Here is an 18,562-nt window from a genome sequence, read left to right as displayed (position 1 = left end):
GATTGAAAAAAAACTTTTAAGAGCCCTTAAACCAAAATTCACCAAATAGCTTTTCATCAATATAAAATATGCAGCAAATTAAAAAATAACAATGGGGGAAAGAACAAATCAAAGAGGATGTAAGAGGCAGAAAATATAAGAAAACATGATTTTAGATTAACCACACTCTAAAGATCTTTGTGTGACTAGAAGCCACAACATATTTTAGTAAGCAGTAATTCTCCATAGATAGACATCTGTCAAGCATACTAGAACACAAAGGGAGTTGCGTATCTTGACATCTATTCTTGGAAAACAACTATCTGAACTTCATGGTTAAAGAAGTAAGTTTTCCATAGAAAGGAAAAATGTGAGAATTAGGACTCCCTGAAGAACTAGAGTTTCCATGGGGACCAAATAATAAATATTGGCAATACTAATACTTTCTCCCCTAGCAACCACAGCATTTTACCCAACTCACAACTGCAAATGTAGCCTCCAGCACAGCAGGGCACAGCATGGCTGGGTATCAACAAAGCAGAGAAGAAATGCATATACTTTTGACCAAAGGAAAATTCAGATTAAACCTTGTTATTCTTGATGAGCAACAACTCCCCTCCACCTCTATCCTTCCTACATCAAGCTGAGAGCTAATGCATAGGTGTCTCTTGGGAAGACAAGGGAGTGACAAAGACCCTGCTCTCTGCTGCTGCCATGCAGCTTCTACCAGCCCAGCATTACACAGAAAGAGCAGACGACGTTCTGCTTCCCAGTGGAAGGGGCACCCTTTGATGTTCTCACCTTGCCTATGTGCTCAGCTAGCATAAGCAAACTGGAGATGATAACAGAACGAGGTCCCTAACTCTGTTTGCAGATGTGTGAATAAAGAGTGAGGCTAGACCAACAGCAGAGTAAAATGAAGATATGACACCAGCTCTGCATAGAGCTCTGTGGGAGGCAAGAAGCATTACACACTCTGCAGCAAATTGGCAAAACAAGGATTTCAGTTACCATTTCCAGACATTTACTAAAGATATGTAGCTTCTGACTAACCACCAGCCTGAGAAGGTGAAGGACTGCATTGACTGTGCCAAGGCTGGTGTGCCTAGCTTCAGGTCAGAGCACAAAACAACTTCTCTCAAACTGCTTCTTCCTTCATCCTGTGCAATCAAATAATCCATCAACAAGCACCTTCCAGCCTAACCCTCAGGCATGTGGCTTGTAGCTGCTAAAGTTCAGACTTCAAACCTCTTTATCTTCTGCCTCTCCATTTATCTATTCAGCTCCTTTCAGACACCTCTATTAACAACCTATTCTAGATTTTGCCTCTCGCAGCTTGATTGCAGCAAAGACTATACCTCCTACCCACACAATCACTGCTGCTTTGGTCCACAGCATTTCTGGTGGCAAGTTGCCACCACCTTGATAGCATGATGAATCATTTCTGTTAGAGCTCCCTTTCTCTGCATCTCCCACACATTAGAGAAAGCAGGTTAATTTTTTGGAAAAGAAAAACAGATCAGATAATTGGTATTTATAAAATTTTTAATTGTGCACAGAAATCCACATGTGACAGACAACACATAGTCTTTATCTTCCTCGGCAGGGGTTTTATGAGGACAACTGCTCATTTAGTAGATGTTGACTCGCAGAAGGTTTCCAAGCCTTCGCTTGGAACTCTGCAGGACAGGTGATGGAACACTTTAGGAGAACCCATATCACTAACCACAACAGGCTGAGCTCTGCAAGACCCAGACCCTAGGCTGTGTGTCTTGGCAAGCTGGGATTTCAGCTGTATTGAGGTATTAGTGCTGCTATAATGACACTGCTGGCTCTCCCCTTTCTTCTCCATTTGCAGATGCCAAGTGTGGATTAAAACAAAAATGCATACATTTTTAATGCCAGCACTTAGCACTTATAGAAAGTACTTTTCAAGCTGAATGAGCTTTGCTATCATTAATCATTAATGTTGCTAATTCTTCTCCTCAACCTGTTTAGGACTATTGCCAAAGCCTACTCTATTTGCTTCCCTTTCCTCTCATTTTCCAAGAAACTACACAGTTCATTCCTGCCATGAGCAGTGTTCATGGCCTTTCCCTTCCCCTTGATGGGGCATTGGCTGCTGTCTTCTCAAAAATCAGCACAGCCAAGTGCACTTCTCATGCTTCACCTTCTGAGAAATGCCTTAAGGCTACAAAATATAGCTGGAAAATAGGCAGAGGCTAAAACACGCTATCCACTCAAGACTCCCCTGAGACTTCTTGGGTGCAGAAAGAGAAACACAAAGCAGTCACCAAAGAATTTGATGCACAGGGTACCTGTGGCTTCTCTTGAGGGCAGACACAAGACATGCAACTTGTATAAGACTGGCTACAGTACCAGAAATGCAGCAGCATGCAAGCAACACAACAAAGCAGGATTAGGTATTCAGTCATATACTATGAAAAATTCATTGTAAAACAATTACAAAAAGATGACAAATTTTTGCAAATTTTCTATGCAACTTGATTCAATGCTGGGGGAAAGTATTTTCATAGTCCTTCCATTAAGGCAATAAAGTACTCTAAAGCATGAACAAAAAATGTGGGAGTGTAGGTCACCCCAAACAACATTCAAAATGAAGTCTATTACATAACTTTTCTCAGAGAAAACAGGAGCTAAAATTAGATACCTAAGGCATGAGATTGGAGTAAGGTTACAGGAGTACACTGATGTGTATAAAACTAATATGCTGAGGAACATCTTTATTATTACTCTAATGGATGTGTGTCAGAAGAGACCAGTTAGCTCCCCTGAGCACTACTCCTGTATTGTTCTCTGTGCATGCATACTCCTTGTGCATCCCTGCTCTGTCCTCTTTCCATCCCTGCTGTCTTTTCTGATGTGTGCATAACTTTTTCTGTCACCTGGTAACCCATGAATCCTACAAGCATTTGCTGTCCCCATGACAAAGGGCAGAAGCACATGAATTTTTAGGAGTTTTGACCCAGATTCCCTCACAAAGATCAACTGAGACCCCAATTCAGCAGCAATTTTACTATAAGTTGCCTATATAAATTGGGAACACTTTTTTTTTTTTCTGTTGCCTCAGAGACAGATGACTAATAAAGGAATGACTTTCTGAAGCTGGGAAGCACAGTGTAGTATTTAAAGCTTAGCAAGATGTGTTGTACTTCTAACCTCTATACATCAGGGATTGTGCCACACAGAAAGGTATGAACAGTGACCACTGATGTGCCATGGCTTTAGAGCTTCGTATCACACAACACAATCTTGCTCTATTGCATTTAGCTCTAACAAAACTGCACAGGACACAGCAAAATTTTTTGATTTTCCTTTTCTTTTAGAAGTAGTCCAGGAATAATCATGCTTACTTCCCATGTTGGTACTTTGATTTATTTCTCCTGACATCAAAACCTAAATAAATCCCATCATAATTCCAAAAAAGGAATCTTGAGTTTCACTGTTTACATGGGTGGCAACACTTATCTACCATCTACTTTGACAGAAAAAATGTGTTCACTTGGTGCCTGAGGTAATTTTACAATACAAAATGCACACAATTAAAAACACTTGGAGATGGTTTGGGAAAGTTATAAGTTATTTATTTTTAAGAACATGTTATTGCTACTATTGCAGCAAACAAGGAATGGTTTTTCAAGATGTCACATTTGAGTTAGGTAGACAAAGATTACCCTGCACTATTTTCTTAACAGCTGATAGGTGGAATTTGTTAAAATGTAGACTTCTGACTACAATAATGCTGTGATGCAAGTGCCAAATCATATGGGAAATTTTTAAATCAGTCCATGTATTTGGAAAGGCAAAAAACACATGACAAGAGTGAAGTATATAATCACTACATCATTTGATTTATTTCTTAAACCTTCAAATATATTTTAGTGCTGGCACTAGGCCATAGCCATCACCATATGAAGTGTGCACTAAATGCAGAATCATCACATGCTGGTATTGGAAAGTAATTTTTAAAAAACCGAAACACATGCACTGATAAAATTGAAAGGGGGAAAATAAAAAGATGATATCTAGCATTTACCAAGTTCTAAAAAAGAAAGGGAATTAGTTTTTGACAAAATATTTAGTAGCAATAAATATTAAAGCTAGGCAAAGACAGTTGCTATTGTGCACAAACATTAACCTTGGCAATAAACCTGCACTTTGGAGACAATCACTAGGAGTTTACGCTGTACTTCAGAAACACAAGGAAGGGCTGACACGTTTTTTCAACAAGGGAGATTTTTTAAAGCTCAGGCTGAAAATCTTTTCAAATAGGATAATTATTAACATGCAGACTAAATTCCCAGTCTCAAATTCTATATCTTCTGCAAACTAGGATTAGATGAACATCTAAAAATATACATACATAAATACACACGCACGTGTAATTACATAAACTTACATTCAACTACATGAAAACTCAGGAAAAGCTGGTTAGTATTTTGTGATCCATGTTACAAATGACATCAGGCTAGGCACATGCAAAGATCCCTCTGGGCATAACATTCTAGGGTAAGAAGATTCTTCTGTATGAAGAATATGAAAGGATATTGAGTGAGAAGCACTTATTTTGTGTCTCATAGCTAAAAAATCTACAATTTGGTCTATGGGTTGCTTTTATGCTAACAGGATACTAAGCCAAAGCTCAAAATTCATGTGATAGGGCTACACAGACAACCAAAACTACTACAGCATGAACTACATTTGGTAGTAGTTTGTAGTATTTTTATGTTCTGCATACTGGGATTTTTTTTCTTTACATTACTTTAAAATGAATACTAAGATGGTGATATATTTTCCTTCCATGAGACAGTGCAATACCAAAGTTATTCTACTGCTCTGTGCAAATTTCCCTAAGCTAATTCTGCAGTCAGTCTGGTGAATAGGTAGAATTTATACTTGTAGACAAACCGCCTGTAAATCTTTTGGGTAACATGATGTAATGTCTTATTTTAGGTTAAGATTAGAACAGTGCAGTGATGTAGTGTGCAATACTCACTGGGGCAGGGGAAGACAGCATGTGTGAGAGAGTGAATTTCTTTCACTCAAAAAAAAAAATCTGAGCGTGTCTCAGGTGAAGAGTAATACTCTTGGAAAAATAGCTCCCTTGCTTTCATCCAAATAACAAATTCACTCTGAATGTCATTGTCTAGAAATATTTTCCATTCAGACAAACTTGAACAATTTCAAGAAAAAAGACTCCCCTAAAACAAGAACCTGCATCTGGGGTGTTCTCTGAAGAAGAAGGAAGAATGATACAACAAGACTAGAGGCCTTCCCTATTCCTAAAATAAAGATTCTAGGAGCCTCATATAACTACCATATGCTACCTTTTTAAATCTTTTGGTGCATACTTATAGCAACAGGAATGCTCATCTGGTAATAGGACAAATCACAGAATCATAGCTTGGTTTAGGTTGGGACATACCTTAAAGATCATATAGTTCCAACTCCTTTGCCATAGGCAGGAACACTTTCTACTAGACCAGGTTGCTCAGAGCTCTAGCCAGACTGACTTGGAACACTTCCAGGGATGGGGCATTCACAACTTCTCTGGGTAACCTGTCCAGTGCCTCACCACCACCACAGTAAAGAATTCCATCCTAGTATCTAAACCAACTCTTTTTCAGTTTGAAGCCATTTCCCACTTGTCCAATCACAATGCGCCTTTATAATGAAAGCTCCTCCAATTTTCTTGTACAGCCTCTTAGCTGGACTCCCTGTAGCAAACCCCATCATAAAGTTACCTGTCCCTGCCCTCCCTTTAATCCTGACCCATAAGCTTTTGGTCGTCTCCTTCTCGATCCCCAAGTGTAGCTCCACACCCTCCAGCTGGTTACTGACATATAGAGTCACACCTCCACTTTATTTCTTCTGCCTGTCCTCCTAAAGAGCCTGTATCTTTCCATTTCAACACTTCAGTCATAAGAGCAATATTATTTAATCTTAGTGTTTTATTGAAAAAGAAAACTTTCTGAGAAATTTCCATGGTATACTTACCACACACAAGAAAACATGTGTGATGAAAAAAAAAGTGTATATTCCTCAGACAGGTTTTAAGCTTCTTTCGAATTTACTACATGGCCTTTTTTTGTGTAAAGTAGTTATAATCTTGCCTCAAATCTATTGTTGCTTAATAACAGGCTTAACTTGAAACCACTCTTGCACTGCTGCTCCAGTGTGCCCAATTCTCTACAGTAGACCTACAATCTAGCTTTTCAATATCACCCTAATCCTACTTAGTTGACGAGCAACTTACTGGGAAATATCTATGCACACTTAATCACAGGGATCTGTTTGAAGCATATGCCTGACTGTGGGAGTGATTTTGCTTCTTTACTAGATAAACTGTCAGCTATACTGACCATATCTGCAAGCACAAGTTACATTCAACTTCACAAAGCACCTAGATCTGAGACAGATGTACATTAGAAGTGTTTAATGTTTGTGGTACTAGATTGAACTTGAATTATTTTCACTTTTACAGACATCTTTTCAGAAACAATTATCTACTTGCAAAGAAATCATCACTATTAGAACTCAAATTTTTATTAACCGTAATTTATCGTCTTAAGAATAAATCACAGGAAGAACAAATTCACTTATCTTGACATGCAGTACTTCAAATCTGAAAGCAGCAACAGAGAACTGTCTTACATGTTTATCCTTTATATCCTTTGTTTTGTTACAGAGACAAAAAATTTGCTACACAAGCATACCCTTGACTCCAAGACAAGCACCTGCAAGGCACTCCAGAGCCCCACAACAGGAAAATACCTAGAGCCTTATGCTGTGAACAAGAAGGTACACACAGAGGGACTTTGGCCAGGACCAGAGAGAGATAACAGCACAGCTGATACATGTTTTTCCCAAAGTGGTAAGCAATTTGGAAGACCCCTGTTTGACAGGTTTCCTGTCTCCATCTTCCCAATACTTGGCCTATTTTAAAGATACTTTTTGTTTGAAATTGCAAAGGGTAAATGCCTCTTTTTCCCTCCTTGCCATCAATGTTTAAAGACTCCCTCAGCTGTTCTGTAGCCGTGTCACAGACTATACTGTCAGTCTAAACAAAATCACATCATCTTCCCTGTGGATGATGGTCAAAGAGGATGAGGGCTGGGAAAGATAAACACAACCCATGTGCTTCCATGTTTGAGGACAAACCATCTGAGCATTCTTTCCTGAGATGCAAAAATTATTGTTATCCAAGAGTCCCTGTGCTCCCAGCAAAGTCCCCCATCGTAGCATGGGAACTGGCCACATCCTGGCAGGAGCAGGCACTCACCCACTGCAAATTCTGCTGTAGTTAGTGCAGTGATGGCTGTTGATTCCTCCTGTGGACAGCAGAGTAGACTTTGCTGCATTGGTTCTACCTCTGTCCAAATGCCTTCTGACAGTACACCCAAATATCACAGCAGTCCATGGTACATGCTTCTTAATGAATGCAAACAACACCTCACAGATAAGATGTTTGTATCAGGGATGAGATGCATCATCCCTCTGAGTCCAGCCTCCAAATCCTCCACATGAGACTGCACCAGTTTGAGTACAGGGAACAGGCACCATCAGGCCATCAGTCAACAAATGATGAAGTAAGGCAAGAAGAAATGTATTATCAAGAAAGCAGAAAGAGGAGCCCTGATAACTACTTCAGCTTGAGAAATGTCAGAACATGGCAAATAGCCTTTGAGACACAGCAATCAATGGCTGCAAAATCATAAGCAAGACCAAGTAACCAGAACTAAAAGCACTGGAAAAACAAGTGCCTTTCTCCAGATGAGTATCATGAAAGAGAAAGTAACACAGATTTACAGCTGCTCAGCCTTTGAAGTGGTGGACTTGTTTTTTTATATACACATTTATGGCTGTGTACTGTAACATTTATAGAAGTTGAGCAATTTTTCTTCAGAGGAATCAGACAGAGCAGCAGACAGCAAAAAGTAGCCAAATGACACAATAATACTTTGTAATACTTCTTCACATTTGAATAGTTATTTCAAGTGGATATACATGTAAACTTTTTCCATTATGAATTTTTATCCCTCCATTACCTTTCACAAACTTTTTGTTCTCACCTATTTAGAGCTGTAATTGGTAAAAACACACAGTAAATTTTACAAAAAATAATTTATATTCAAATGCCAACATATGTGGGATGAAAAACAACTATTCAGGAGGAAAAAAACACCACAAAAAATCAGCCTTATATGCTTGAGAAAAGCTTATTCTATTTCAGAACAGAAATAGCAATTCTGAGTGGGAGGAGAAGACACCTGCAGCAAACAAAGGCCCTTCCCTTTTCACATGCGAAACCTTATGCAAACCAAAATTAGCTAGTTTTCCCAACAGCCTGATGAAGACAGATAAAATTAATCTCATTTAGTGACATCACACGGAAGAGAACTGAATGCTCTGGATCAAGTTTAGTTTTCACCCAGGGTTCTGTGGTATCTGCTTATTAAAGCAGGGAGTTGTGCCATCCCACCACCTACAAGACAAGTGAGAACGCAGCTGGCCACGTGAACTGCTGCACAAACACACGGTGACCTCTAACCGTGAAGCCTCTGCTGACACATCACGTGTCAAGATCAGTATCAGGTCTCTGCTAAGGTTAGGGTATATAAGCACAAGCAGCAAGCTCTAAGCTTTGGTGGCGGGAAACAAACAGTACAGCTGCTAAGAAGGACCTTGAACTCTATAAAACCTCACAAGCCATTAGGTTTCCCCCTCTCTCAGGTCTCCAAGCAAGTGAGGCACTTCCTTTGGTAGAGGTGAGGAACAGCCTGCTGTCAACTCAGTGCTGCCATGCAGAGACAAACTACACAGGAACAGGGAGGCAGCCAAGCCCACCTGTTTCCATCCATGCTGCTCTTGAGGTCTGCCTTGCCCTGGGGGAAGGAGAGGCTGATGCTGCTTCTGCCTCATTTGGAGTGAGTAATAACACTGAGTAAATCACTCTTTTTTATCCTTCTACTCAGAGACCCTTCATGTTCTGTTGGTCAACCAGGACAACAAGAAAGCAAAGGGGGTGCCCGATACAAGTGATAGGCAGGATAAGTGCTTTGCTGATCACAGCCTACAAGGCAGCTCAAATAGCAGAATGATTAGAATTAAGCAGATCTGTATAACCAGTCATGATTAGGCAAATAGAGTAATCCCGTTTAAAAATGAGTAGTGATAACAGAAGTCTCACTTGCCTACTGTCAAGATACTTGGGATACAATACAACAAACTTAGAGGGACACCTAAAGGTCCAGTTAAGATTAACCAGCTGGCTCAAGTGCTTAGGGAAAGAATCAGAGTATGAGTATCTACAAAGCAGTGTTAGTTTGAAACACCACAGTTGATACACATGTGCTATCTGACCAAAAAGAAACCACAAAACAAAGCAGAAGGCAGGTCTTAACCTTAGTTTTGTTATTTTCTAACTGCTAGTAGCCCTCTCTTTCATTTACCTCACTACAGTTTCTCCTTCTATATGTAACAAGATAGACTACAGAGGAGTAATCAAATTTTTTCACTGAAATTTTATGTCATGCTTCATATTTCTTCTAGACATTTGCTTGCTTGGACTGCCCACTTGACAGAATTTTGTTTTAAATTTAGTAAAGTAAGCAATGAATCCACTGGTACCAGAATAAACAGTAGTGAATAACATCTTGAAGGGAACTGAATAATCTAATGTGAGGTCAAAAGGAGCTTAGCCTGTCTTGAGTAATAGTGGCATCACTGCACTTGGAACACATTGACACATGTATGTGTGTGTTTTTTATATATATATATATATATATAAATTATACAGTATTTATGTACACAGATGTACATGCAAATCCTGAACCAGAAAACATTCAAGCAATTAACTGCTTGACTTCCATGCAAGAATATAAACTGCAGAAAACCTTTTGTAACTTCAGCACATATACAATTGTTAACACATCAAAGAAACATCCTGCCCATCATGATGCACATGAATTTCATCACAGATTACAACATAATATGAATTTCCAACAAGAACTGGATACAATTGCCCCCCGCTTGTCTCCCATCATCCCCTTAAAAAAGCAAAGGCTAAGTAGTAAGTGAAAAAAATTAGTCCAGCAAATAATTTAAAAAAAATATTAAAGAAAAGAAAAAGTGGTGTTCTCTGCTTTACTCTCTTTTTCCTTCTCTAAGTGTAAACCTTTTGGGACAAAATATGCAAAATCAATTATTTCTTCTGAGGCAAGCAACTGCTAAATTACAGTCTTAGTATGTAAGATTATTGCCTATGTATTGTGTGCTATTTAAGTGGGGAAAGAATTTAATAAAAGGCTATTTAGGTGTTTGGTCCAAAAGTACACAAGCACACTTAAGATTGGTCTTATTGTTAACATGACTCTAAGAGATACTGGTTTGCCCCTTGATAATACTCAGAAAAACAAACAAAAAGCAAACAGCAGTTAGCTTGTTTTTCTCTGTTCTTTAGACTTATGTTTCTCTGGTACTTCAAGCAATCCAACAATGGATTTGCTTGAGGTACCAGAGAAAACACATTCTCATAACATTCCTAATGGATGAGATATACAAAACTTGAGAGCTCACAGCATTGTCTGGGCATTAATGATCACAATGATAAAAACTATAATGGAGTATTGTATTATCTGGCAAAATAATACTATGGGAAATTGTAGTGCCTGTGCCTTATCAGCACAGGAGTGGCAGTCTGCTCTATTTAATCCATGCACAGCTCTGCCAGAAAGCAAATGCAAACAGCGTCCCTATTCTATCTTTCTGAATAGAAATACTATGCTACTATACAAGTGTCAGGAAGAGACAATCCTTCATGGTATCTTCACTACAGCACTTCTATGATTATAAACAGTCAAGACTTGCAGACAGAAATATAGGACTGAGAGACCTGTATATTGATCCAAATGCTGCCAACATACCAGTAGTACTGCACTTGAAAGATGTCTTTGTAATACATACTCATGTTGTTTCAGCTTGCTGTGATTTAGACAGAAGGGCTAGAGCTAGTGGCAAACGCTGTAGTAAAAACAGTCCTCACACTTGTATGGATATCCCTTTGTCTTTTTTGCTCATATTCCTGGAAAGGCCATCAGTTATCTCTGTTCACATACAAAAAAGAAGCCTGAACAAAACTACATATTGGTCAACCAAAAACAAAGCAGAGATTAACTGGATCTACTGTACATAGACCCCAGGCAAAATCTTGAGTCAAAAGGCTACTCTTTTTGATTGTTTGGCCATTTACAAAGCACAGTTCATACAGTGTCCCTGATGTTTCTGGAAAACATTGCTGAAGGAACACCAGTGGAAGATTCTGCATACATCTGTCACACTCTTCCTTAACAACTGTCAGTAGGCCAAAAAATCTTGCTAGACACATGGGAGTATTTTCTTTAGCAATTTATCAGCCTTCAGGCTGGCCCAAAGGTACTGATGAAGGCCTTGGGTTTCAGATGAAGGCCTGGGCTGTAACAGGTTTATAGCTATTGCCTCTTGCATTTATTTGGATTGATTCTCAATACTTCCCACGCTATCGTCAAGGAAAGTAAGGGTAATACTATCTGTTAATTCATGGGAAAGTTTTAGGATAAATATTTTTTTCAGGGCACTCAAATGTCACTGTATAAAGCTTATTAGTGGCAAACAAGAGGCAGGCAAACAACAAAAATTTCTTTAAACAGGACCAAGTTGAATAAACTATTCAAGACAATCAAATACAAGTAGTAAAAACTGGCTTATGATTACTCCTGAACAGAGTTCAAAACACAAATTCCATGTCATCAGTCAGATGACTGTATCAGCTGCTAAGAACAGGTTATTGGTAAAGGCTGCATATCTGATGCTGTTACATCTTTCAAAACAATTAGAAGAGTCAGCAACCACATGCTAACCAAAAAATCAGAAGAGTGGGGATGGCAGTAAACATTGAAAGGAACAAGGTAAAGATGAAAAAATATATTTGGTAACCCAATCCTTCTGTTGCCATGGAAGTGTTATTGAAAACTGACATTTAAATATTATCTGCATTCAAACACAACACTCAGCTGTAAGCACTAGAAGAGAAGAGTTTTCATGGAGCCTATTGTTTCATATGCTTTTGCATGCTTTAGCAACATTTCTTTCACAGTAGATCTACCTGTTCCATTGGCTGCCTCCTATATCTTCAATAACCAAGAAAAATGAAATTTACTATTAAAAATTGTAGTATTTCCATTAATAAAAATAAAATAAAATCCTTCTACACACCAAAAAAAAACTTTTCTGGGAAGAATTTTTAAATTAAAAAAAAAAAAAAGTCACCTAATCCCATGTCTGAGTCTATAATACCATATCATAAACTCTTGGGAAATTAAAGTTTGATCATCATGTATCCCACAAGTTATAGTCTTACTGATAATACTCCAATTTTTCCTCTGCTGAACCATCATTACAAGGTTTTTGGTGTAATTGCACCCATTGCAATATTTAATGAACTCAAATTTTAATTTAAGTTCAGTATTAGGGTTGGAAACCAACTAGTAGTTTCCTGTGTTCCTAAAGTAGCAATATCCATTTACTGTGATGATGATGTGCTTTGTCAAATACTACATATGTTCCCCAGTGTTTTGTATTCAACTGACAAGATTCTTGTTATTCCGGGTAGGCATTTGTACAATATGGTAATGGAAGCCTGTTTTGTGACTGTAATTACGATACAGTGAAATTAGAATCTGCAATACATTAAATACTTCTCTACTTAGAAGTGTGCACATGGCTATGCTGGGTACTGTTGAAAGGCATTTAAAGAACAATGCAATCATCAGGCCCCATCAACACAGGATCAAAAAGAGACTGTTTAACTAATTTGATAACCTTCTATGACAAGGTCACCAGACTGGAATTAAGGATGTAGTTTCTCTGGATTTTAATGAGGCTTTTGATACCCTCTCAGCACCCTTCTGCACAAGTTGTCCAGCTGTTAGATGAGCTCTGAATGTAAAGTTGGGTTCCAAAGGTTGTAGTGAATGGGACCACATTTGCTTGGCAACCAGTCACCAGCATTGTTCCACAGAGCTCAGCTCTAGTGTCAGTTGTGTTCAATGTGTTTGTCAACTGTTTGGACCCAAGAATCAAATATACCATTAGCACGTCTGATGATAAAAACTAGAAACTGCTGCTGATTCTGTTGAGGGGCAAGATGCCTTGCAGAGGGATCTAGATAAACTGGAATAGGGAAATGATTAATGGCATGAAATTTAACAAATTGAATTGCCAGTTTCTGCACCTGGTATGGAATAACACCAGGCACAGGTATGAATTAGGAAAGGAGTGGTGGGAGAGCAGCCCTGCAGAAAGGCGTCTGGGGTGCTGGGTGACAGCAGGCTCCATGTGAGTCAGAAGAGGCCAGCAGCCAGGAGGGCAAAGCCCATCCTGGGATCACCAAACCCAGCACCACCAGCTGGCTAAAAGAGGTGATTGTCCCACTGTGTTCAGAGTTGGTGCAGCCTCACCTTCAGCATGGGTGGAGTTCTGGGCCACACCACTTAAGGATGTAAGTGTCCTTGGATGCATCTCCAGAGGACAACAAAGCTGGTGAAAGGGCTGGAAGGAGTGTAGGGAGTGGCTGAGAACCTTAGGTTTGTCTAGTTTGGAGAGACTGAGTGACCTCATTGCTCTCTAAAGTTTCTTGAGGAAGGAAAGTATAAAGGGAGGTGCTGAGCTCTTCTCCCAGGTATCCATTGACAAGACATGTAGGAATGGCTCAAAGCTGCACCAGGCAAGGTTCAGATTGGACATAAGGAAGCATTACTTTACAGAGAGGGTGAACAAACATTGGAACAGGCCTCCTGGAGCAGTGTTTATGAGGTACTTGGACAATGCCTTTTAACACCATGCTTTAGCTTTTGACAAGCCATGAAGTGACCAGGCAGCTGGACCATAGATAATGGTTGAAGTTCTCTTTCAACTGAAAGACTCTATTCTCTTCTAGAGTTAAAAAAAAACCAACCAAACCACAAACACCTCAGCACCCAACAAAAACCCAATCAATCATAAAACCCCAGTAGACTTTGATATTCAATTAATTGTGGGCATGACTCCACCAAGGTCTCTAACATTTCTGAAAAAAAGTGAAGATTTTGTCAGTCTTCCCATTCAGTTCAACTCATTAGAAGTTGTCTTTTATAAGGTACATAAGGAACACCAAAACCACCCCAGATCCAAGCCACTGATAGATAAAAGGGAAAGCGTAAATAGCCTTGGTAAGGATATAACTATACAATATACTGAAGTGCAGAATAATTTTTTAATTGCAGGTAAACAAAGGTTTACTTCCTAGCTTTTGTGTCAAGTACACAGCAATAGTTATTTATTTCCACCGCAAGAGCAATACTTCAGGGTGTGTCCTACCCAGCAGAAATGCACTATTTCTGCAGTTAAATCTATGTCTTGTTTTTTTTTAATGTCTAAAACTAAAGAACACAAACTCACCAGGGTACAGAAGATGCATTGGCATTGTGCTATTGTTGTCATCTGCTCCACAGGGTATTCACCAAGGCAGAGCTTACAGGACACTAATGGGTCAAGTACCAAGTCCCAGGTAGGCCTGTATCTTGCTGTAGTCATTGCCGAGCAGTCTGAAGAACAGCATAAAAAGATACTCCATTATTTCCTTATATTGATACTCAGTACATTTGTGCCATTGAAAATCACATTGTCAGTTATTGCCTCTTGTGTTTGTTTTTTCCAACAATCCAATTAACCAGCAATAGTTATGCAGCACTTGCCAGCAAGTGCCAGCACTTGCACTCCCTTTTATATCCCCTGCCTGATAGAACTTGCAGAAGGTAAAATAACTCCACACATAATACACTAAACATCTGAATGCAAGCAGAAATACCCTTAGGTTACAGGCTTTTGTCACATATTACAAATGCAAAAATCTCATTTCTAATTCCTGTGATTTTCATCACTAGTTGTTCTCTCACAAATGTTAAAATTTACTCATGACATACCTTAACCTCAGCTACGCAGGCAAGACTCAAAAGATCTTTCATAAGCCAGGTATTTATTATGCCCTTTTCCAGAATGATGATATTTCAGCTCACAGAGCCAGATATTTTTGTTCCCAGAAGCATGACAGATCAATCAGTTTGCTGTTAATTTTAGCAAGAACAATAAATATTTTGAGTACACTGCAAGTTTTAGCCTGCAATTTCCTCCAACCCTTTCAATATGCTGAGAGCACAACTTGGTTGTAGCAACAACCATCTGGGACAAAAAAAGTGAGCTATAAGAATAGGCTATAATAACCTATATATCACCCTCAAGACAGTGATAGGATAGGATCATGCAGAGCATCTTTATCTTCAGGGCCCAGATGGTGTGTTGTCAACTAACTGAGCAGGAAGAAAATCTCACACGTAAGAAACGTATTCACAAAGAGAAAAGCTAATTTATGAATTTTACATTAAGAATTACAAAACAAAAACCCACACACTCCCCCAGAACATCTAGGATAACTTATGGAGTACATCAAATTTTAACAACATATTTACTAGTAGTGTTTTATCACTGTGACATTGACCTTCCAAGCATAGAAAATTCACATCCCAAGCTGCTGAAAGGTTCACATTATCATGCCATCCTCCTTCCCAAAATTAGATGGTTCCTTACCATCATTACACCAGCAGTTACATTACTCAAATCACGGTTACAGTTTTTCGGGGTTAGTTTTCTTTTTTTCCCCTCCTTTTTTCCCCCCTCTGCCTTCACTACTCCTTGCAGAACTGCTAATTTTTAAGTCATATCTGTGAACTTTGCAAGCCTCCAGAACTGCAACAAACTAATGCTTACTATATTAGATTTAGGCAAATGTTCAAGAAAAGCATGCTTTTTGTCCCCCAAGAAATCACATGCAGACTTCATAAACATTTCTTTGAAGTCCAAGTCTTTGATATTCAATTAATTGTGGCATGATTCCACCAAGGTCCCTAACATTTCTGAAACAAATTGAAGAGCTTATCAGCTCTCCCATTCAGTCCAATTCATTAGATGTTTTTTATGATGTACATAAGTACCACCAAAAGATTTTTTTCTATGCAATCAACAGGGAGAAGAAGCAGGGAGAGAATAAAGGCTAAGCAACCCCATTTCCAGGGCTGCTCTAGAGCACTTCCTCTGAAAGCCCACACAAATATGCCACACTGTTTCAAAGGAAACATATTGAATAGCCCCACAGAACAACACCTCACAAAATACAACTTGTGCTGTGCAGTCTTTTCTGAGACCTCCACATTAAAGTCCAACATAGTGATATGAGTAAAACCACATGATTTCTAAGGCTACTAGACTGCTTGTGTACTTCACCACTACTTTTTCATTTCACACACAAATTACTAGCAAAACCAATTTTCTTCTTCCAAACTTTGGTTTATCTGACATTTACAGACAGATTCATGAGGTCTTTGAGAAGTAGTGACCAAACACATCTGAACTGTCTGCCATTAGCTATTTGCTTGTCCTGCCTAGTTTATTACATATCTGATGCTTATGGTTTCAAGTAGATGAAACCAGGAAATGAACAGTGAAGGACAGATTATGTTAAGGATGCACTTGCATACATCAGGAAGACCAAAATCACAGCAAATTTTATGTAGAATTCAGACAATTCAGACTAAAGCTCACTGAATGTATGGCATGGCTCAATTCAGAAAAAAATATATATATTCAGTGTGGATCAATCAGTGACAACAAAGGGAAAATATCAAGCTTTGAGCTCCAAGGCTTAGCCTTGTTTTCTAGGATATTCAATAGTGGCTTACTGGTATCACTGTAGTAATTCCACTTTTGCAGAACAACTATACTGCAATAACACCTCAATGGAAAGTATTATCCTCTTCTGCAAAGCAAGAATGAATCAAGTTAAATGCCTTCCAAGCTGGCTTTCAACAGACCAGAAGAAAATCAGCTGCCCCATACAGCTGGCATGTAATCCATGCTGAATTCAGCCAAAACCTGAGCAAAATCTGAATTCAGCCTCAAATGACAGCAGAGCCCATTCCTGCTCTCTCCTCCTTGCCAAACACCTTCTTTTAATAAAGAAATTTTACATTAATTATGGGGCAAGGAGAGGACATAATGTCACTGCTGTTAAAGCAAGGACCAAGAAATTTGCCACCTGGCCTAAAAAAGGCTTGTATGAAAAGCCTCCACACCCCACTGGATCACCTCTCCTGGGTACCCCATAAAGGAAGAGAGAATGAAGCTTTTCAGTGCATGGACTAAGTCCTGTTTCATGATCATACAGCACACTGCTGCAACTAAATAAGCTTCTCTGTTTACATCACAACACTTAAAGTTTAAAAAAATAAAGCATAAAACCAAACAACAAACTCGTAAGAGAAAAGTAGAAAAACAAGCACCTTCTTTCAAAGCCAGATTAAAAATCCTACTGTTCCACAACTGTGGCCTCTTACGGCTTCAGATTGTATTCTCATGCTTTGTAGTGATGTGCAATACTTCAGGGAGAATGCAAAGTAATTGCAAGAAAGACAAGGTAACTAAGAGGATTTCTAGAGGAACAAAATATTGAAAAACGTTTTGGAGTGATATTGTGTTGAATGACAGCACTAGTTAGACAAACAGGCAGTAGAAAATTTTGCCCTATAGTTTGGCTATTGACTAGGAGGTCCCAAGAAATCATGCTAGTGAAGGTACAGTTCAACAGACACCAGCACACTAAATATATAGTTCACTGGAGATTGTGTTGCTTGCCAAACTCAGTCCAAACTTCAACACTGACAGCAGACACACCAAATCACACTCAGAGGCACAGAAAATCAGAAGAGAAGTTGGTCATCAGTCCAAACTCCCAGTTCTACTGCAGTCAAGGTCAATCTCATTTACATATTTTTGCTGTGGTCCACATCTGGTAATACTGAATTTGTAAGATACATGGTAAGATAGCACATGATTTTCTGGGACACCATCCCAAAGCAACCTGGAAGTCAGAAGCATATGAAACAGCTTTACTAACAGTTTATTCAGAGCAATGTTGTCATAAATAATTAACAACCTGACTAATGACTTTTTAATTGGTCAATCATGCAAGTCCACACTGAAAGGGAACCTGTGCATAAAGAAAGAGAAGTGACTAAGTCTTCTTACTGTAATAACACAATATATATGAATGTGACTCTTAGGCACTCCAAGAGATGTGCATGGAATAAAGGAAACTTTCATTATTTCTGAAGAACAATGAATTAAGTGAACATGAACTGTATTTCTGAACAGTAAGCCATCAGCTTTTGGTCCACCTACACAGACTACATTTTCTAGAGAGAACAAGTAGCTGATAACATCTGATAAGTCAAGAACAGAACAACTCTTTTTAGGCCTCAAAGAGCTGCAGAAAACAGTGAAGCAGAAATACTGTGAAAACTTCTATGAAAGTAGGAAATGCAACTTTCTTACATAAAAGTCATTCAAGAAATCCTAAAACAATATGATTTTTCTTATTGCACACTAGTCAAGTATTTCACAGCATAGTTCATTTAAACTGCAATTGCATCATAAA

The 18,562-nt window shown here is 38.8% G+C and overlaps 1 protein-coding gene across 2 annotated transcripts in view; it reads right to left on the bottom strand.

Annotated features, from left to right (window-relative positions):
• RNF144A (ring finger protein 144A) overlaps window positions 1-18,562 on the bottom strand; it is a 62,761-nt gene that overhangs the window by 13,067 nt on the left and 31,132 nt on the right. For both annotated transcript variants that reach the window (XM_077782415.1, XM_031504447.2), the window contains one exon: window positions 14,476-14,621. In XM_077782415.1, the coding sequence (XP_077638541.1) occupies window positions 14,476-14,610 (135 nt within the window). In that variant the 5' untranslated portion in view covers window positions 14,611-14,621. The remainder of the gene's footprint in view (window positions 1-14,475; window positions 14,622-18,562) is intronic.

Source organism: Lonchura striata, chromosome 3 (assembly GCF_046129695.1).
Source record: "Lonchura striata isolate bLonStr1 chromosome 3, bLonStr1.mat, whole genome shotgun sequence".
NCBI lineage: Eukaryota > Metazoa > Chordata > Aves > Passeriformes > Estrildidae > Lonchura > Lonchura striata.
The sequence above is the reverse complement of the archived record's forward strand: the minus strand, read 5'-3'. Positions and strand labels throughout refer to the sequence as shown.